This window comes from Squalius cephalus, assembly GCF_949319135.1.
Source record: "Squalius cephalus genome assembly, chromosome: 7".
In the NCBI taxonomy this organism is placed as follows: Eukaryota; Metazoa; Chordata; class Actinopteri; order Cypriniformes; family Leuciscidae; genus Squalius; species Squalius cephalus.
Window position 1 is genome coordinate 17,585,246 of NC_137128.1, and position 22,627 is coordinate 17,607,872.

General features: G+C 37.5%; 2 protein-coding genes across 3 annotated transcripts; one reads left to right on the forward strand and one right to left on the reverse strand.

Annotated features, from left to right (window-relative positions):
• Positions 1 to 2,944: 2,944 nt before the first annotated feature.
• On the forward strand, positions 2,945 to 18,951 carry pter (phosphotriesterase related). Of its 2 annotated transcripts, none has more exons than XM_079876276.1 (5): positions 2,945 to 3,205; positions 5,622 to 6,066; positions 6,939 to 7,204; positions 13,375 to 13,515; positions 16,332 to 17,808. In XM_079876276.1, the coding sequence occupies exons 2-5, from the start codon at positions 5,635 to 5,637 to the stop codon at positions 16,540 to 16,542; spliced, it is 1,050 nt and encodes a 349-aa protein (XP_079732402.1). In that variant the 5' UTR covers positions 2,945 to 3,205; positions 5,622 to 5,634; the 3' UTR covers positions 16,543 to 17,808. The 2 variants fall into 2 exon arrangements, with proteins under 2 accessions (XP_079732402.1, XP_079732401.1); XM_079876275.1 differs by lacking the exon at positions 2,945 to 3,205 and adding an exon at positions 3,316 to 3,386 and having other exon boundaries at positions 16,332 to 18,951.
• A 395-nt stretch (positions 18,952 to 19,346) lies between these two features.
• c1ql3b (complement component 1, q subcomponent-like 3b) lies at positions 19,347 to 22,091 on the reverse strand. The gene is made up of 2 exons (XM_079876281.1): positions 21,248 to 22,091; positions 19,347 to 20,055 (listed from the first exon to the last, which is right to left on the reverse strand). The coding sequence occupies exons 1-2, from the start codon at positions 21,803 to 21,805 to the stop codon at positions 19,876 to 19,878; spliced, it is 738 nt and encodes a 245-aa protein (XP_079732407.1). The 5' UTR covers positions 21,806 to 22,091; the 3' UTR covers positions 19,347 to 19,875.
• Between the last annotated feature and the right edge of the window lie 536 nt (positions 22,092 to 22,627).

The window sequence follows — 22,627 nt, forward strand, 5'->3', positions numbered from 1 at the left end:
CTCACTCGTTCCCAACACACGCTCAAATAGCCACTTGATTATCTACCGCAGCTGTTGCTCATCAATATGGGCGGCCATGACAGGCCGCCGGAACCGGCCTGGTGTTACACCGGAACTGTTTCCCCAAGGGAACTCGTTCCGTTCATCGTAGTTCCTATTTCGTCACCTGGTGACACGTGTACACAAAATGATATTCAAACTCAGACATACGCTTTTAACATTAAATAGGCTAAAACACATAAACGCTACCTGAGATTATCATACTTTCTGTTGTCGTTCCAGCCACGACGTTGCAGAAATAGAAACTGTTTCTAAAATAGAATCATTGCGTGTCGTCCCCGTGGCTGGTTAGGACAAAAACTCTGATTGGCCTATGTCTGTTGTGATGCATTCATAATAAATTCATGCTGCTGTTTATGCTTCATTTGCTGTTTGCTCATCTAGATTTAATTTTATATATGGGTCAAAATCACTATTAAGTGCCTTTGGTGTCCTCATCAGAATCATAAAGCAAAATAATGAAGTTCTGAGGCTTTATGATAATTCAACAAACATTTACACACATAAGTACAATGCTAAATCTCTTGAAATGTGTTTTTCTTTGATTGGATGTATGACTTTGGCATGTCCCATACGCTGCTCAGCTAACTTCAGTGAGTGTAAAAAGTGGTTAAATTACACAAAATTAAATACATTTTTTCTCAACAAGTTGTTTTTCAATTTGATCATTTATATGCTATTTTCATAATAATATTAAACATGTACACATGTACGTTTAGTTTCATTGGGTTGGGGTGCCGTGAAAAACAAACAAACAAAAAAACCCCGCTACAACCATGCTTACAAAACTTTTGGGAACCACTGCTAGAGGTATAGTGACAGCTAAAAAGGCCAAAAATAGATCTGGCCTGCTTCACTCACAAATGTATGAGGAAGCTTCTGCCTCACTGTATACAGCTATTATTTAATCTTTTTTGGCACAGCATAAACTGAACTCCTCTCTCAACACTTCAGACGTGTTATGGGAGAACCACACGCTGATATGAATCTCCCAGTCTTGCGCCAAAGATTTGCATAAACTGTGATGGGTCACAAGTCTATCAGGCAGAATAGAGTGATTATGCTGAACTAATTCACACCCAGGGCTGCAGCACCGTGTCAGCTTTGAATAATCTTCTGCCTGATGCTTCTACAGATGAGTCAAGATAAACTTTATCCACCAATAATGATTTACTCGCTTGTTCAGGTGAGATACAGAAGTTTGTCAGAATATACAAACGGGCATCAAATCATCATGGCCCAATTTTAACTCTCAGTAATTCCACTCGAATGAATTTGGCCTAGATTGTGCTGTTAATGCAGCTATGCTGCAATGCTTAGGCAATACGAATGTACAAATATTTGTCATGCCAATAAAGCAACTAAAACTGATTGCCAATCACTGATTATTTTATAATTGACATGTATAATTGCCTGTGTTGGACTTGCCATCTGGCAGGGTGTTTCCCAGACACTGGGATAGACTCCAGCATATTGGCATATTGGTATACCTTCCAAATAACTTATATTAACAATTGTTTAAACAATTTCCTTCTGTGTACATAAACTACATGTTTAACAAACAGTGTCCCACTTTACCTGAATTGACCTAATTTATTTTAGTGATCTCGTATTATTTGAGGTAGGCTGTAGTCAGTTGTTAATTTTAACCTTAAATTAGGCTTTTCACCCAAAATTTTAAATTGTTTAATCGCTCTCATGTTGTTTGAAACCTGTATGGCTTTCTTTCTTCTGTGGAACACAAAATATATTTTGAAAATGTTTTTGTCCACGCAGAAGTCAGAACACTGAGACATTTTTGGGTGATCTATCCCTTTAAATACACTTAATTTTGATAAGGTTTGTGGTCTTTACACGTGTCAAATATATCTGGATTATTCTGTGATTTGATTGACGTCCTTAGGGCCAGTGACTCATTCGGGCCATTGTTCAGCCAAACCACATCTTCAAAAATAATGTCTGATTATAATGAGACCTCTTGCAGATATACCTTTGATCCATATATAGACATATATTTTAGTCTTTGATGGGCTTTTTTATTATTTGATGTGGCTGAACCTGGATTGCATTCTTGCTAATGGATTATAGAGCAAAAGCTGAAAAATACTAATAACAAACCAAATCAATGTTAGGGAAAATCAGATTACTGACCATTTATAATAAACAGTGTGCACAGGCTTTTTATAGTCTATTCCACAGTGGATGAATTAGAAGTGACATGAGACGCCAACAGCTGTTTAGCAATTTGCAGTTGGTTGATACTTAATACTAGTCATTCTTGCTCTCTCTAAGGACTCATTTTGTACACGAATCCCTGGTCAGATACCTCCCCAGGACCTGTCACTATTAGTTAGATCAGTCTTGCACAGAGAAAATGTATTATGGCTCAACGTGCTTTAAAATCATGGATCAATGGTTAGATCAGGCTTTGCATATGTGCACTTTGTTGCATACTAATTGCTTTTCCCAATACGGGAAGTAGATTTGGGTTAGTCAGTTGATGTGATTAGAACAAAGAAAGATTTCTCACATCCATCAGGCTACAAACACATCTAGCAAATTATCTTCATTAGGCTGTAAAAATAGCAGCAGGGCATAGAAATTAAATAATGTAGAAGCACAAAAATGTCAAACTAGTTCTGAAAGGGACAGTTCACCTCAAAATGAAAACTCTGTCATCATACTCACCCTCAAGTTGTTCCAAACCTGTATGAGTTTGCCATTGACTGCATGGTGTGTTTTTTTTCCTATACTATGGAAGTCAATGGCTACCGTCAACTGTTTGACACAGTGTGTTTATGCAACTGGCTCTTGGTCTAAGCTGGTTTAAGTTGTTTTCCACCATGGATTCCCATGGAAACACAACAATTATTGGTAAAACATTCCACTTGTAACCAATCACAAAAATAGTAGGCTGGATTTCAGCTTCATAAATAGTTTCCAAATGTTATGTTTCATAATAACATGCTTTATTTCTTTATGGCACTCATCTGAGTGAGGATGTATTTTCCGAATCCTGATTTCCACAAAGGGCCCTTATATAATAAGAGCACTTGTCACAAACGGCAGTGAAGGGGCGTGGCATTTGCTTCAAAGTTTAAAAACAGGCTAACTGTGTGAACGGAACCACATCTTCAAACTAGAGGTACTGCATTCATTCTTACTAATTTAATTGTACTGTTGTAATGATTAAGTTTTGAGCACTTCAGATTATAGTGTTTAAATGTGAACGTGAAAGCTGGTTCTCGCGATATATGCATAAAATCGCGAGAATTGCTCCGTTGTCAGTTCTGTATCTGCAGACTCGAAGTTGAACTCTCCTGCAGGTCTTGGTTTTCACTTTTCGTTCTATCTCAATGTTTATTAAGAATCTCTAACTGCATAACGCCGTGTGATTTTAAAATAAGAGCTAGTTACACTGCATGCTAATCGACTGTGTTGTGACTTTTAACGGTTGTTATTGAGGAAGTCTCGCAGTCCGTAGTTCTGTGTTCAGTTTATTTTAGAATCTCAGTATTATGAACGTGGTTGCATCTTATTTTGGGCATAATCTTAAACTATTTTAAATGTTGCAGCGTTAAATAGACCGTTTATTAAACCAGGTAAACACAGTTATTCGGACATCTTCCTGCATGCATTTGTTTACATGCATTGCAAGTGCATTTACTTATGTAATCTTTGTTTGGAAATTAGTAAACAGGATTAAATGCATTTCAATGCAATGTCTGTAGACTTCAGTCAGTGCAAAGTCCGAACCGCCAAGGTGAGTCTTACCCGTTAAATGAGACACAGCCAAGATGAGTCATTTACATTAGCCTACAGATTTACACCAGCCAAGCATTCACTTCTTCTTCAAACATGCAGTTTTCTCTTTCTTTCTTGGCTTAAATAGAGTTGGGGAAAAAAAGATGTTTAAGTAATTTTTTCATTTCAATTTTTTCATTGCATTTCAATGCAATGTCTGTAGACTTCAGTCAGTGCAAAGTCCGAACCGCCAAGGTGTGTCTAACCCGTTTAATGAGACACAGCTAAAATGAGTCATTTACAGTAGCCTACAGATTTACACCAGCCAAGCATTCACTTCTTCTTCAAACATGCAGGTTTTTTTGTTTTGTTTTTTTTTTCCCTCTTTCTTGGCTTAAATAGAGTTGGGGAAAAAAGATGTTTAAGTAATTTTTCTAGGGGTGGGCGAAATGACCTAAATCTTATATCACAATATGAATCATTTTATTTCACGATAATGTTATATCACGATAGTTATTTTTGCTTTAAATGAGGTTTTAATGATATTAACATTTGATACCATTGAAATTTCATAATTCAAACCATTTTCAATATCATTTAAAAAACTAATACTAGCCTACAAAGACTCAGTCTATAGCCTAAATAATAATAATAAAAAAACTACAATAGAACAAAGACACAAATGAATTAGACCTACCTGAAAACGTCAAGCACTAGAAATAAGAAATATACATAAGATGTGTGTGTGTGTGACTGTATATATATATATATATATATATTAGTAATCAAATGTATTAAAAAAATAATGTATCTTTACTGTGTAAATTAACTCAGACAGCGACATAGTGTCGGCCCAGAGCCGGCCCACATCTGGGCCATGTGGAATCCACGTGTACCAGATGTGGGCCGAATCTGGGCGACACTATGCTGCTGTCTGGGAAATATAAATGTATTCTTATAAAAGTTAAAAAAAAGTGATTCAGTCAAGAGCAGTGACAGATTTTCTCTTTTTTTGTTGTTTAACATTAATAGTGACAGCAGGTAAATTTGGATGCTGTCATTTTAAGACCGACTGCACTGATCCGATATACTCGTGCGTTTTCTTTCTCAGCTGTTTACATTCACTTAAGACATAAATGACAATACTTGGTTATTATGACACAAGTTATGTGTTTAACCATTCAAGCCCAGTTAGGTGGCAAAAAGCACACTGAAATGAGTTAACTTTCACTGCTTATTGCGCTTCTACGTTTTAAAATCAGCTGTTTTTAAACCGCAATGTTTAAAAATGCATGCAAACGATAAGCTTTCGTGACCGCACAGCAACGTCACATGAGCGTAACCGCGATAGACACGATAGTCCATAATAGGGCTGTGAAATCGCGATTAATCGCCTCCAAAGTAAAAGTTTATGTTTACATAATATATGTGTGTACTGTGTATAATTATTTTGTATACAGTAAATACACACACATGCATGTATATATTTAAGAAAATGTGTTATTTATGTATAAAATATTTATATATAATATAATTATATATAGGCCTAAATATACATAGTATATACATGCAAATATTTCTTAAATATATACATGCATGTTTGTGTATTTATACAAAATAATTATACACCGTACACACATAGGCTATTATGTAAACACAAACTTTTATTTTGTTTCACAGCCATAGTCCAAAATCACTACCGGTTGGCAAATTTCTACCAGTTAATCGTGTCTACCGGTATATCCCCCCTACTTTTAATCAAATTTCACACTGTCCGAACACTATTATATTAATGAATGTAACTGTTTGTTGGACAGGATCCCCGAAACCATGTCTGAGCGTAGCGGTAAGGTGCAGACAGTGCTTGGTCTGATCGAGCCTGATCAGCTGGGCCGAACCATGACACACGAACACCTCACAATGACGTTTGAGTGCAGCCACGTTCCCCCAGCACCTGGAGATGAGGGTCTCGCCGCAGCTCCCATTGAGATGAAGCATCTTCACTGGTTGCAGCAGAATCCGTACAGCCACCAAGAGAACCTGCTGTTGAATCAGGAGATCGAGGCGGTGAAGGAAGAGTTGCTGTGTTACCGTAAAGCAGGAGGAGGATCCATAGTGGAGAACACCACCACGGGCATCAACCGAAATCTGCCCGTCCTGCGTCAGCTGGCGAAGGACACGGGCGTGCATGTCATAGCTGGAGCGGGGTACTATGTGGACGTGACCCACTCTGATGAGACGCGAAAGATGACCGTTGAGAAGGTTGGAGCGTGTGGTCTTGTGACTACATTGCAAAACAAAACGGATGCCTTTTCTATTTTCAGAATGATGTAAATAGGGGTTTGCGATGTTGACAAAAAATGATTTCTGGGATTTTTTTTTATATCGACAATTAGTCGTTACCAATTAGTGTGATTTAGTGCTGGTACCTTCACTGGTTTAGGCCTGTCGTGGACCGCTGACTCCCAAAGGTTTTTTTTTATATTCTGTGCGGTGGTTAATTCACAGCAGTGACAGAAACTTTTTTTTTTTTTTAAAGGGTGATATTTTCCACCTTAAACTGATTTTTAGAAGTATTTTTATCTTATTAAATAAGATGTGTACATCATCTTTTGAATTATTCAATAAATTAAATTAGAAATACGAGACACTATAGGCGTTTACCAATCAAATTAAATCAGTATCAACGAAATCTATTTTTGCACTGCTGAAGTGGAACAAAAGATACATCTAAAGGAGCATTTAGATGTATTTACACTGCAGTTACAATTGCATAAATAATGCTGAGATTAATGATTTAAAATTTTAAATATATTTTTTAATGAAATTGGCAAATTAAACTAAAACCACCTGTAGGTGGCGACAAGTCACTGTCTTAATGAGTGAGTCTTTAAATTATTCCTTAAACCGTTTAGTCTGATTCATGTGAACGCATAATTTCGATTAATTCAGGAACGAAACACCACTGTGTGTTGCTTACCACATTTCTGTTAAGGCTTTATTTGGAACTGCACTTTTAACTTTAGAATGAGACCAAAACAACAATTACGATATTGTCATAATATATATCGCACACCCCTAGATGGAAATGATTTGTTCCCATTTCTCAAATGTGTCATCTTTTTTTCCACAAGCTTACTGACATCATTGTCAGCGAGGTGCTCCATGGAGCAGACGGCACAGAAATCCGCTGTGGCGTGATTGGAGAGATCGGCACTAGCTGGCCAATCACAGAGAGTGAGAAAAAGGTCCTGCGAGCCACTGCTCACGCCCAGACTCAGCTCGGCTGCCCCGTCATCATCCACCCTGGACGGGACACAGCCGCTCCTGGAGAGGTCATCCGCATTCTGCAGGAAGCTGGTGGAGATATCTCCAAAACGGTCATGTCTCATCTTGACAGGTAGGAAGAGGTGGGAAAACACCTGCATACTGGAACATGTTCCATAAATGGATCCTATGAGGAAGAAAACCACAAAATATTAACAGCTGTCTGAGAACAACATGTAGATCAGGGGTTCTCAACTCTGGCCCTTGAGGTCCACTTTCCTGCAGAGTTTTGCTCCAACTTTAATCAAACACACCTGGACAAGCTAACAAAGGGCTTCAGGATTCCTATAATGTTATAGACGGGTTAGATTGATCATGGTTTGAGCGAAACTCAAGTGTGGTCAGTATTATGCAGATATACTACCATTCAAATTTTTTGTAATATTTTCGAAATAAGTCTCTTATGCTCACCAAGGCAAAGTACAATAAAAACAGTCAAATTGTGACATTTTATTACAATTTAAAAGAACTGTTTTCTGTTTTAATATAGTCTTCTTTGTCACATGATCCTTCAGAAATCATTCTAATATGCTGATTTGGTGCTAAAGAAACATTTCTAATTATTATCAATGTTAAAAACTGTTGAAAAACTACTTAATGTTTTTGTGGAAACTGATACTTTTTTCCCCGGGATTTTTTGATGAATAGAAGGTTCAAAACAACACCATTTATTTGAAATATAATTTTTTATCATTTTAATGTATCCTTGCTGAAGTATTAATTTCTTTTAAAAAATCATGCTGACTCCTTTTGAATGGCAGTATACATCAACTTCTTTTATCTTCTACTTATATCTCACAATTCTGAGAAAAGATGTCATAATTGCCAGATTTATAACACGCAATTCTGACGTTATAATACGCAATTCTGACTTTATATCACGCAATTCTGACTATATCACACAATTGCAGCTATATATCATGCAATTTTGACTTTATAACTCGCAATTTTGAGAAATAAAGTCGCAATTGTGAGATAATCTTTTAAAAAGATTTTCTTTTGAAATGTTTTATTCTGTGGCGGAAACAAGCTTCCATAACTTCAGGCGCTTTTATGACCCAGGGTTTGTTTTTTTTGTTTATATGAAGGTCACATAAAAAATGACTGTACTTGTTAGTGGTACCGTGTCAGTGAAGAGCTTGAGATATGAAATATGTTGGTGGTGTATGTAGGAGGTGGTGGAAATGACTTTGTGATAGATTAAATGTTCATGACTTATAGAAAAAAGGACAGAACTTCCTGTGATGCATGCATGTCCACTCTTGGCCGAAGTGAGTGGACAAATTAAACTAGAGTGCGAAAACTGTTTTTTTTAAGGGATGGACAAAAGTGCCCATTGTTGAAGAAACTCCTACGTATATACTGTACATTATACAATTCAATAACAGGCCAATTAGATACTTATTTTACACTATATTTACAGTTCACAAAACCTAATGTTTTTGTTACTTTTTCACAATCATCTCATTTATTTGAGGTTTATTAATTTTAGAGAATCAAGCACGTCACATAGAGTGATTTTTGTAGGCCAACCTGGAAGTTAGCGTCACCCTGGTTCCCTCGACAAAACCCAATAGGATTTTACCATTGGCTTTTGGATTATTGCAGAAAATAAGCTCTGTGATTAACAAAAGTTTATGATTCCTATACAATTTGTTCATGATGCTAATCTTCACAAATTAATACAACTTTTTATTAGGGCCCAAGCCCTGAAAGGGCGAAGGCCCTATTGTTTCCGTAAGGATTATTTTTTTTCTTTTTCTTCATTATTTTTTTTTTTGCCTTTTTGCCACTTTTGGGGCCCTTAACATGCTCAAAAACTCTTGAAATTTTGCACACACGTCAGAACCTGCGGCCATCAGGGCCGGGCTGAAGCTGGTACCGGGGCGTGGCAGGGGGGCTCGACAGCGCCCCCTGGAATGGGGTCCGAAAACTTGGTCCATAAATCAAACACGCTTGCATGTATTAATATGAAACTCAGTACACATATAGATCTCATCGGGCCGAACAACTTTCGTGCTCTAAGTTTTACAAAAGCCCAACAGGAAGTCGGTTATTATACGTTGTTTGGAAAACGCATACAATGGAATGTGAAATACTCCTCCTAGGGATTTCATCCGATCGCCACCAAACTCGGTGAGAATAAAGTCAAGACATTGAGGATGAATTCTTGCGAACGGATTTTTGATATCTCGAACGGTTTGGCCGTGGCGAGGAAACGAATTTATGGTGAATAATGGGACACAGGAAGTGTGTTATAACTTCTGCATACATTAACTGATCTTGATGAAACTTCAGCAGTGTGTTCGTTGTAAGAGGCCGATCACATGGATGTGACTATTGTGAGTCAAAGTTATAGCGCCACCAACTGGCAGCAGGAAGTGTGTCACTTTCAAAATGCTTTGAAATCACCCTCTTATTTTTACCCGATTTGCTTCAACCTTTATGTGTATAATGTAGACACACGGCAGATGTAGACCTGTGAAAGGATTTTTCATATCTTTAATACGGTTGCCGTGGCAACGCTTCAAACTTTAATATTCTTTTTTGATGCTTTTGAGACTCTTAACATACTTGAAATTGCATGAAACTCAACAGACACATTACATTTATTAGCCAGTAGACATGTGCAAAGTTTCAGAAACGGGCGTGGTGGAATGGCTCAGTAGCGCCACCTTTAGTCAAAAATGGGGGCTTAGTTTTTCCTAGAATCACAAAACTTGGTATGTATATTGTTCTCATCAAGCCGGAAAACTTTCTAATTTACAGTCATATTCTCAGACCAAGAGGAAGTCAGATATTTTGGTTTGAATGTGATTTTTTGGGAGAATTTTCTCTCTCTCTCTCTCTGACTCTGTGTGTGTGAGGGGTGGGAGGGATTTGTCTGTTGGGTGAGATTTGCTTTTTTGTTTTTCAAGGTTTCAGGGCTTTTGGGGCCCTTAACGTGCTCAAAAACTCTTGAAACTTTGCACACAGGTCAGAACCAACGCCCATCAGGGCCGGGCTGAAGCTGGTACCCGGACGTGGCAGGGGGGCTCGACAGCGCCCCCTGGAACGGGATCCGAACACGTGTCCATAAATCAAACACACTTGCATGTAATAATATGAAACTCGGTACACACATAGATCTCCTCAGGCCGAACAACTTTCGTGCTCTAAGTTTTACGCCAGCTCAACAGGAAGTCTGCTATTTAGCGTTGTTTGGAAACGCATGCTGTTGAATTTAATGTACTCCTCCTAGGAAATTCATCGATTCGCCTCCAAACTTGGTCAGCATGAAGTCAAGACATTGAGGATGCTAAATTGCGGACGGATTTTGAATATCTCGGAACGGTTTGGCCGTGGCGAGGAAACGAATTTATGGCGAAAAAATGAAACAGGAAGTGTGTTATAACTTCAGCATACATTAACTGATCTTGATGAAACTTCACCAGTGTGTTCGTTGTAAGAGGCCGATCACATGGATGTGACTATTGTGAGTCAAAGTTATAGCGCCACCAACTGGCAGCAGGAAGTGTGTCACTTTCAACATGCTTTTGACAAAAGTGGGGGGGTTAGTTTTAACTAGAGTAAAAAAAAATAGTTTGTATATTGTTCTCATCAAGCCGGACAACTTTCTAATTTACATTCATTAGCTCCTCCCATCAGGAAGTGAGATATTTTCATGTGAATGTGGATTTTTTTGCAAAATCAGCCTCTGAATTTTTAGCCACTCCTCTTAAACTATTTATTTTATTCCCACCAAACTTTTTCAACATGATGAAAATACATTAAAGATGCTAAATTGTGAACGGATATTGAATATCTCTAACGGTTTTGCTATGGCGAGGGATTAAATTAATGTCAAAAAGGAAGCAGGAAACATCTCATAACTTCTAAAAATGTAATTATACACCATTTATTTTTATATAAAATTATACAAATATTAGAACTAAACCTATTTTATTCTTTTTTTGCAATTCAAGAAGTATGAAAAAGTTAAAAACAGGCTATTTAGTGCTATTTGGTTCAACAAAAAAGCAAACATAGGGCTATACTGCCCTCTTGTGTCCAAAAGGATATCCAAATAGTATATAAAACGTTTTACTAGGTAGGCCTATTGTATTTAAATATAAATTTATTAGGTATATGACGGTGAGGATATTGTCCCATTGGTTAATCGATGTGTGACACGAGCGGGTGCTTTTAAATCGCTAATATAAAAGTGAAAGTAAAGACGACCGCACAGACATTGATAATGGTGCACACATGTTGGAAAGAAAGATACTTTTAAACATAACACTAAACCGCCATTAGGTGTCGCCAGGCGACCGTCTTAATGAGCGAGTCATTAATTCATTCGTTCAAACGATTCGTTCGAATGACTGAGTCATTCATGATTGAGACAGATGTTTATGGATTGGTCATTGAATCTTTGAGTCAACCGATTCATTCAAAATGCTGAATCATTCAGAAATGAGAAAACAAGTTGCTATGAGATGTGCGATGGTTCTGCTGTGATCTTGGTTTAACTATTTTTGCTGCTGAAACAGAACAAAAACAGTCAATATTGCATCTTAAATGTAAGTGACTTAATTGTAACTGTTTATTAACCTGTTGATGAAATCAACGTCGCAGTTTCAATCGTGATTGTATTCAGGAAACACAGCCTACTCGTCAAGTGAGGTTGCTCTTATCATGTTATAAAATATATAAAAACTCCATATTTGTAATTTTTATAGTCAGTATGTTGTTAACTGGGTTTCTTTTTTGTGTGCTGCGCTCAGTTGTTTACGTTTCTCCTGGAGAAGCTGCACGAGCCTCAGCAGCGCAACCTTGTTACCATTGATCAGTAATACATTTATTATCAACTGTTGATTGCAACTTAAAATTAATGTAATATAATTAGAATAATCTCTCGTTTTAGTGATTCCCAAGTTATTTTTTTGTCATTGACGTTCTAATCAGGCTACTATGGTTGGGCAAGCTAAACTCTCTTTCAGGTAGGCGGCCTATACTAGGTATGTGACAGTGAGAATATAAGCACCGGTTAATCGACGTGTGACACCCATAGACTGTAAAAAAATAGGTGACACCGCTGGGGGCTTTTGAATCGCTAACTTAAAAACGAAAGTAAAATATGTTCGTCCGCACTGACATTGATTATGGTTGGGAGCAGAGCGAGCATTTTCAATTAATTCCTATGGAAGTAGGAATGAATGCCCGTGCAGCCGTGAGCATTTTATTTCAATTTTAAAGTTAGCACCATAAAGTATATTTTTATGTCTCCACTGTTCAATCACGCCCACGCCACACACACACACACACACACACTCCAGCATTGCAATCTTGACATCGCAGCCTGTTCATTATAGCCCTAATAAAATATAATTATAAAATAGTCAACCTAACGTATTAAAATTACACTGCTCTGTTTAAGTAGTTAGTAGTACAATTTGTACCATTTTTTTTGTGAAGTGACAAGACAGAGAATATTACTTGTCTGATATATATATAATGTATATATCTTTTGTTATATATATATGTATATATATATATATATATATATATAAATATAGCTGCGAGCAGCGATGGAGGGCCCAAGCCGGCAGCATCGCCACCCTGCGGTCTTTAGTGTAACTAAAGGCACCAGGGTGGCGGTGCCACCGGCTTGGGCCCGCAATCGCTGCTCGCAGCTATATTTAATTTTGAAGCCTTAATACAATCGTCAGATATAAAAAGCTTAAAATAGGCTATACACAGTACGAACTACACTACGGTCAAATTACTTCAGTGTCACCACCATTAAGGCACATTCACATCAAGAATGATAACTATAATGATAATTATATTAGTGTCCACACCAATGGATGATAACATTCTGTTTAATATAAGCACTCACACATTTATGTAGTCTGACCGCTTTAAATTCGCAAGCTCTTCAAAGTCTGGTGGAATTTGATCGGCTGTCAAATGTTTTTAGCGTCAATTAGCTGGGAAAAAAAGTTATTCTGAAAGTGATATCGTTCTTCTCTGTCTTTATTGTTATAGTTGTAGTTTGGACTTTGCCATTCTCATAGAATTTGAATGAGTATAGAATGGAAACAACAGTGTCAAAGAATAAAAACCGCAAACCCATTCAAAAAACACATTGACTTCAGCAGGACGATGGAACCGGAAGTGCTAAAATTGTAACTTTGTATCTGGATTTTGACCTACAAAAATATGTCATGCCTTTAACGCTCTATTGTGTGTCACTTATAGAACCATATATGATCGTCAAGAGCTTCTGGAGTTTGCAAAGATGGGAAGCTACCTTGAATATGACCTCTTTGGCACAGAGATGCTGAATTACCCTTTCAACCTTCGTGTTGACATGCCCAGCGACAGCCAGAGAGTTCAGAAGTAAGTATCTGCCTCCAACCAGAACGCAGGCATTACATTAGATGGGTCATAAATAGGGCTGCACGATATTGGGAAAAAATGACATTGCGATATTTTATTTTTCTGCGATATATATTGCGATATGAAATCTAATCTAATTTTGTCTTACAAACAAAAATGGGGTGAGCACACTTACATTCTCATTTTAAATGATTTAAACATCTTATTTTTTTTATTAAGTATTTTATTGAGTATTATTTCAATTAGAGTAAATTATTTGTTTGTAACTTTAGGATATGGTTTGAATTGTTAACATATTAACTAACATGAACTTACCATGAGCAATACTTTTGTTACTATATTTATTAATCTTTGTTTATCTTAGTTTATAAAAACACAGCGGTTCATTGTTTGGTAATGTTACTTCACAGTGCATTAACTATGTTAACAAATACTGTACAACTTTTGATTTCAATAATGTAGGCTATAGTCTAAATGTTGAAATTAACAATGTTGTAGAAGTGCAGTTTAGTAATAGTAAATGTTAACTAATGTAGTTAAATAGTTTAATAAATAGAACATTATTGTAAAGTACTACAGATTTTTTTATACACCAATTCAGACGTCTCGTGAGTTCAGTGTTGGACAGGTCAGTTGTTTAAACCATTCATTAAATTGAATCGGTTCAAAGGAATCATTAGTTCGCGAATCGGACGTGTAATTATCTCGGCAGTTTAGGATATCGCACAAGATTTGACAACACAGAAAACATTTCATCACTGGATGTTTTTTTTCTCTTTTGTTCGACACCATCGTGTCAATTTATTTTGATTAATGTGCGTGAGGGAGAGAGAGCAAGACAGCGCTCGTGTTGTTTGAAGACGGTGAAGGTGAGCGCGCGCGCGGCCGGGTCTCTCTCTCTCTCTCTCTCTCTCTCTCTCTCTCTCTCTCTCTCTCTCTCTCTCTCTCTCTCTCTCTCTCTCTCTCTCTCTCTCTCTCTCTCTCTCTCTCTCTCTCTCTCTCTCTCTCTCTCTCTCTCTCTCTCTCTCTCTCTCTGCTTGTTCTTATATGCGCCCTGTTAAACTGACAGGACTTAAAAACACATGCAAATGATAAACTTTCACTCTATGATGGTTAAGCTGTGCAATTAATCCGCGAATCACATTCGTCAAGGGCCGGGGAGCAGCTGGCCCGTACGGTTAATGAATAACGGATCAACTACGACAGCCTACATCGCACATCCTGCGATATGACTATCGTGGATTCGTACATCACGATATTGATGATTAAACGACACATCGTGCAGCCCTAGTAATAAACATCTGCCTCGTTTTCTTTTTCTGGTAATCAGTACAGTACATGATTGTGGGTGTGTTTACACTTGTAGTTCAATTCGCTTGGTTCATTTAGTCCGGACCAAAAAAACCCTACATTTTGGAACCTATTTTAACGATCTTTAACGATGGTCTTAAGCGCACGGTGCAAGTGCTCTTAGGTCGTGTCTGAATCCACTTTTGCTAGTTTAACGACGGGAAAAATGGCCGGCGCACCCGCCGCTTGGTCTAAAAGGGTTGTCCTTATTCTCTTAATGAGTAATGGGTGTGTTTTGGGCGTAATGTGCAATAAACCAATCAGAGTCTCATCTCCCATTCCCTTTAAAAGCCAGTTGTGCTCCCGCCATGGCGGATTCGCTATTTACATGGCGGAATTTGCAAGTGGAAAAACTGAACGCTTCTCCAGAGAGGAAACGGATCTGCTCGTGCACGAGGTTAAAGCGTGCAAGCAGAACATCTACGGGACAAAGTGTACGCACGTTGCGGAACCGCCTAGGCGCATATTAATTACGCGGTCTTTAAATAACCCAAAAAATATTGCGCAGTGGCGCAAAGTCTAGTTGACTTTAGACCAGGTTTCAGTTGGTCAATGGAGCAGTCTATTTCAGTTGCCTCAAAATAGCAACGTGACAACAATGCACCTGAACACACCTCGTTTTCAGACCAGCATGCCAAAGATGGGAGCAAATGCATTTGCTATTTAAACAATGTGGCGCTGGACGTGAAAATGATAACTGTGTCGGGCTGAAACTATCAAAAAACACTTGCGTCGCGCCTGGTGCCGCATTGCGCAGGGTGTATGATAGGGCCCTTAGTTTTGGTTCGTTTGGCGTTCACACTGGCATTTCACACTGGCATTTTACACCGAACCTAAAGGCATAGGGTTATGTTCACCACCTGATTGATCGTGTTTTATTTCACGACGGAACTTACCGAACATCTAAAACAATGCTGTGTTCTGGGATAAATGCACTCGTTGTATGTGTGTAACTACATATGTGAAGAGCTTGTGAAATGTGTGAAAGAGTCAAAACAGCGGCAGGAATCCCTCCGTCACACGAATGAAGATCTGCTGTGAGGAGACGCGGTTCTGATGCCTGTACTGAACTGTGATGGGCAACATCGCGATTATGACGAGAAAAAACAAGTTTGCTCGAGCATTCTGTCCTTTTAGGGTCGCATCTTGTGACAACATGTCCTGTTTTGGTTCGTTTACATGTCTTCTGTCCGTGTTGCGTTCATATTTCATTCAAACCGCGTTAGTTTGGAAGTGGACAGAGACCCATCTTTCCAGAGGTCTCGATCCGCTTGTTTGATGCCACTAGGGTTCAGATGGCAGCGTTCACACTTATTCAAATTAACCACACTAACAGAGCAATCGCACCTGTTCATTTTAATCAAACCAAACATGGCAAGTGTAAACACACCCTGTGTTTCTTTAAACATGCAAATTTGATTGATGCACAAATTTAATGAGACTATCATTTTGTCTTATTCCACCAGCTTATTCTTTCTGATCAGGGAAGGTTACGAAGACAGAATCCTCATCGCCCATGATATCCACACCAAGCACAGACTGACCAAGTATGGCGGTCATGGCTACTCCCACATCCTGGAGAATATTGTTCCCAAAATGTTGTCCCGAGGAATAACTCAGAACCAGGTGGACAAAATACTGATTGAGAATCCTAAACACTGGCTGACGTTTAAATAAATCAACTGCCTTATAAGTAGTTTAACTTCCTCAAGTTAACATACCAAATATTGATTTCTTCCTTTAATTGTTAAGAACATTGTTGTTCAATTGATTTTGGTGCTAAATTCCATACTTTGGTAAATGTTAATCCACATAAGATGTCAAAGTTGGGACCCATAGATCACTGTTAGGTTTAACACTAATCATTGAAGCCTGGTAAATATTTGATTTGAATATTTGAACCTTTTAAGTCTAGTTAAAGTTCTCTCACCACAAAAAAAAGTGGTTAAAATAAAAACATGGCTCTGAGTCATAGAAAATGGGTGCTTTGTTTTCTTGGATGAACTACCAAAGAAAATGCTTTTAAGTAATTAGACTATTAATTAAACTCAGGGAATCACAATGAAAAAATGAAAGTGTGGTATGAGCACAGAAGGAACGGTACTGGTGCGATCAAAGTTCTAATTATGCGCAAAATTCATTATTAATCAATCGCACACTAATAATGTGCAAAATGTGCTTTCTTATATTGTCTAGCTGCAAACGTCTCAAACAGTTAATGGCAATATCATGCTGAATTTAAAGATGCCCCTTTACAACAACTGACTATTAGTACTCTAAGGTTGCTGGATTTAACTGTACGTCTAAAGTAAGACTGCTTGCCGTACACATCTAATAACTGAAAGGCGTGCGTTCTGACAGGTCATTGTGTTGGACAGAGAGGTGTTCCTCTGGAGCAGGTGGCCGCTCACAGTGACTCCCCTAGTAAAATAATGACACTGTCAGTTGCTCTGTTCCTGTGTAACAGCAAGGTAATGTTAAAAAAAATCATGCCGTGTGAGTCATCCATAACGTTCTTAGATGACGGCATATCAAAACATCTTATCCCGTTACCTTCCATTTCAAATGAAAGTGCTCCTATTATGCTATTTTAAAGGTTATTCATTTTGTTTTGGAGGCCTCCTACAATAGATTTACATTCATCAAATGTCAGAAAACACTTTAATTTTGTCATAATATACATTGCACATCACCTCATTTCTCAAAGAGTCTGAAAACGGTTCATTCGAAGATTCATTCTCTCTAAACCCCTTCTTTCCAAGAGGTTTCTCTGCTCTGAATGGTCAGATGGCCCAGTCTGATGTGATTGGTCTGCTATGCTTTGATTGGTCGGATGGTGTTGATGGGTTGGCATTCCAGTTCAAATTGGTGATGGAATTGGCAATGGAAATGAAAGGGATTTCTATCTTTTATTCTCTCAATAGCCTAAGAAAGTGATACGAATTCAGCAGAAAAAAAATGTAGCGCTATAAAACTGCACGATTAATTATTGAAAGCTCACAATCTCGATTCAAAGACCCACTCGATCTTAATCCTTCAGTAAAATTGGCTCTGTCTTTTAAACCTTTGACGAGGACGATCGCAACGAACGTTCAAGCGCTGAGCAAGAGAGTGCAGTTGTTATGTATAGGTGTGAAACGGCTTCAACCACAGAATCATTTATGTTACAGTAATTCAAATGATCAAAACACTGATGTCTACGGAAGTGCTCAAAATAGAGTAAATCACCTTTTGAAAGTAACTTAATGTATCAATTACATTGTTACACCAGTAGGTGGCGACAAGCGACTGTTAAACAATTTATTTGTCATTGAATTGTTCATTTAAGAGATTTGTTAAGTCACTGATTCATCTAGCAATGTAACAAGTGGTGTCTTTATGAGCGAGTCATTGAATCATTCACTCAAACCGATTTTCTTTAAATGACGATTCATAAAAATGTATTAAATATAGTTTTTATATAGACTGCAGCAACTAACATTTTCTCATAATCTTTGTCAATTACGTATTATGATTATTTGTCTATTAAGAATTGTGATCTCTATTTAAAAAGTGATTTTCAATTTCCAGAATCTTGTAGCTCATTGAGTAAAAACCCCATCATAACCTCAGGTTGTGAGGAGGAGGGGAGATTAACTCATATAGGCTACTCTTTAAAATCTGAAAAAAAGAAAGAAAGAAAAAAAAAATTGAATCAGCAGTTAAAATTGTTTCAGATAATTCTTATATTATAGAACCTTTAGGTAGCAAGGTGTTTTTTTGTGTGTGTGTGTGTGTGTGTGTAACATTCTCAAAACAAAAAGCTTTATAAAATGATATACATCAAATTTTAACCATTGTTTAAGAAAAGGGATGACTCAATATTATGTATTCTAAAGACTTTATTATCCAAATTATTTAGATTTTTAGAATGCACTAGCTTCCCTTAAAACTGGATTCACCTTTAAATGTGTTTAATAATTGTTGATTTTCAAAGCACTAAACTGAGAGGCATTTAAATACATCTGAAAAGTCTTTGAAAGTGAATAATGATAAAATAATAATAATAAAAGAGTCTGTCCAGTAAATCTGTACGAAGGTTCAAAACAGGAAGTGAGACAGGAATCGCTGACGACTCGTTTCGGAAGTTCAGAATCAGTTCTTTCTTTTAGGAGACAATCATTTATTTGGTGCTCTTTCATCTTTAAAACTTTACAGACCTTTCACATTCACACACAGCTATATTACACACTGCACAGAAGGTGGTTTTCCAAAAAGCACAATAGGGGCACTTTAAAATTAGCATTTTTTTTTTTTGATGAATTTTGCTTACAAAACTAATTCCCTGTTTCAATTCTTTTGTGGATATAGATGAGGAAGTTTTACAGAAGCATTTAGTTTAGTGCTTTTAAAGCTAGATAGTATTGAATTTAATTTGTTGATTGATGTAGTTGCACTATATATGTAGGATGCTTAGTATTATAGGAAATTTATACACTGATGCAAATCATACAATATATTTTATTCATAATTTGTTCGATGACACTGCACATACCAGACAGTGGTAATATTTTTAAATGAAAACATTGATATAAAACAGTAGAGAATTGTGGTTGAAATGTGACATTTAGTGTGCGAAGAATGAGAACCGATTAAAGAAATGTCATTGAACTGTTTCCGGGCTAATATCAGGTTTTCTGTAACAGCCTCTTCGGATCAGCCATGTGTCAGTGTACGTTAGGCACATATGGAATGGAATGATGATTTTCTGCTTTCTGCCGGTTAATCTCTCAATAAATATACTACAATCACCAGTGTTACACTGTAAGATTTGTTTCTAAATCACAGTGATTTCTCTAAAAACTAATTTGCGTGTAGAGTGTGTGTTCACATGCTTGGAGATGTATAGTTCTCAACCGGACGGACGATCTGTTGCTTTTATCCTTCACAGGCTCGGGGGGTTCAACTTTTTTGTGCCCTCCGTGACGTCAGAACGAGGTGCATCTGAAAGTGCAGTTTCTTCCACAGGTGTTAATCGGTGTAGATCATGAAGCCTGAGAAGGTGCTGTATTTGTTGTTGTTTCCCCCGTGGGCTTTGCCTCCGTCTAGTTTAATGTAGACCTCGTCTCCGGGCTCCAGGTGTAATATCACGCTGTTGCTGGCGTAGTCGTAGTTCTGATCTGCATCCTGCGCTATCGCGCTTGCACGCACCTGCAAGAAATATATTTTTAATCTCATGAGAGAAGTGCACATTAAGTTATGACTCCTTGGTACTTCCAAAGACTTAAAACAAAATTGTCCCCATGGAAGTTTAACTTTATTCTCTTAAGACAAGACAACATTTCAGTTTGTCCACTGAAGAAGGCATGTTTGTAAAAAATAAAATATTGATAAAATATTGAAATATATATATATATATATATATAGAACTTGTATAATAATTAATAATGATCTAATCATTATAATACTCTTAAGACAAAATGTAAAGTAAATAGTGAAAAACATACATTTAAATAGCATAAATTGGACAATATTTAAATTTAAATTGTTCAGTCTAGTTTTAGTGTGTAAGAATCATTCAACTTTAAAAAATTCAATTAAACATTTTATGTACATATCAAAACATAATAAAGAAACGTTTTTTTTTTTTGCTTTATTTTTTCCAAATAATACTTTATTACTATATTAATAATTTACTACTAATTAGTGCTGTCAAATCAATTAATCACATCTAATATAAAGATTTTTGTTTACATAATGTGTGTGTGTATATAGGTATATTATATGTAATGTATGTGTGTGCATGCCTGTGTGTGTGTGTGTGTGTGTACGTGTATATATATATATATATATATACACACACACACACACAGACATAATATACAGTAGTCAACGTTTGAATTGGATCAAAAAAGTTCATCAAAGGTGCCTAAGACAAGAACTGTTATTGTTCAAAATTCATGTATAACTTTGATGAAAGGTTTTGATCCACTTCAAATGTTGACTACTTTATATAAATATACTTATATATATATATATATATATATATATATATATATATATAGGTATGTATGTATATATATGTATATAGGTATGTATGTATAGGTATATTTATATACAGTCTACACGGTGTGTGTGTGTGTGTATATATATATATATATATATATATATATATATATATATATATATATATATATATATATACACACACACATACACACACACACATATATATAATGCAAACAAATCTTTAGATGCGATTAATCGATTTGTATAAGCACTACTTATACGAAACATGCTTAACTTATTTAATATATATATGCACCAAAACTAGATCGATTCGTTGAATAAAATAAATAGGCTATAACACCTGCGGACTGTGACAGCTGGATTTATGAAATACCTGATTGTTCTTGCACAGATCAGCCCACATGCTGGTCCCGTCACCGCCTCTCATTAATACGTGATAGACGAAAAAGTAGATCCCCGGGATGGAGCAGGTGAATTTACCGCTCGAGGGGTCATAGTGGTTGCCCAAATTAGTGACCACATCATCAAACTTCAGCACCTCGTATCCTTCGTGTTGCTTCTTGAGTCCTGCGTAGAAGGCGATTTTGGGGATGGTGCTGTACGTCGCTGCGCTTATGACACCGGTGACTCCGGGCGGACCGGGCAATCCAGGTGGCCCTGGTTCTCCTATGACCCCCGGGGGACCTGGAGGTCCGGGTGGACCCGGCTGACCCCTCGGACCGATCCTTCCTGAGCGCCCTGGCTCTCCTTTCGTACCGCGGATGAAAGTTGGTGGGGACTGAACTAAACGGTTGTCCATCGGTGCTGATGATGGAGACTTCGTTCCGGGCGGATCGCACACCATGCGGCACGCGCCGAGCATCTCATAGCGCGGGTCGGATCCTGCCGCGCTGACCAGCACCGGGATGAGGATGACCAGCACCAGTACCATGACGACACCCAGCACTCCCGTGGCGAGCACCCGCGCTCTGACGCCCAGTCTCGACAGCACCGGGCGCGCCTCGCGCTGAGATTTACGCGCAATCTTGCTCGACGCAGAAGCGAAGTCCAAATCTAAAAAATTAAACTTCCCTGCTGCTCCAGAGAAAGTCAGTTAACTTTGCTATGAAGACGTTATATAATTCCTGAGCTAGTGGAAACGACACCTGAGCGAAGTTTTAGTTTGAATGGAGAAAACGAATGAAAGTTAAACACTGGAGAAACAAACCGAAATGTGTGTGAGAGAGATGCATTACATCCCTCCTATCTCACCTGAGGGTGGGCGGTGGGTGGGTATGTCGTGAGACAGAGAGAGAGAGTGTGCGCGCGCACGTGAGCTGTATCTTTAGAAAAACAGATTGATGCGAGGCAAGTGGCCTAAAATCAAAAAGTAAACCCATTTTTGTTAGCTTCTTTTATAGCCAAATAAGATTTCTTAAACTGTGATATCCAGGACATTTTAATTAAATGTCATGTTGGAGTTAAGTGTTGTCAAATGTGTTTTAGATAAATAAATGTAATTTTTCAATTAGCATACAATAATTTTTGCAGTTTTATGAATTATGTGTATATATAGGCCTACTGAAGTTGTGGGGTCAATAATGAATACATATTCAGTAAGGATGCATTTAATTGATCAAAAGTCACAGTACAAACAAAAGTCAGTAAAAACATTTACAATGTTACAAACAAATGTGTAACTTGTTATTCTGCACATCGTACAGTAACAGTGTCTCCCAAAGTCTCTCCTTACCCATAAATCTGCTTGAGAAAT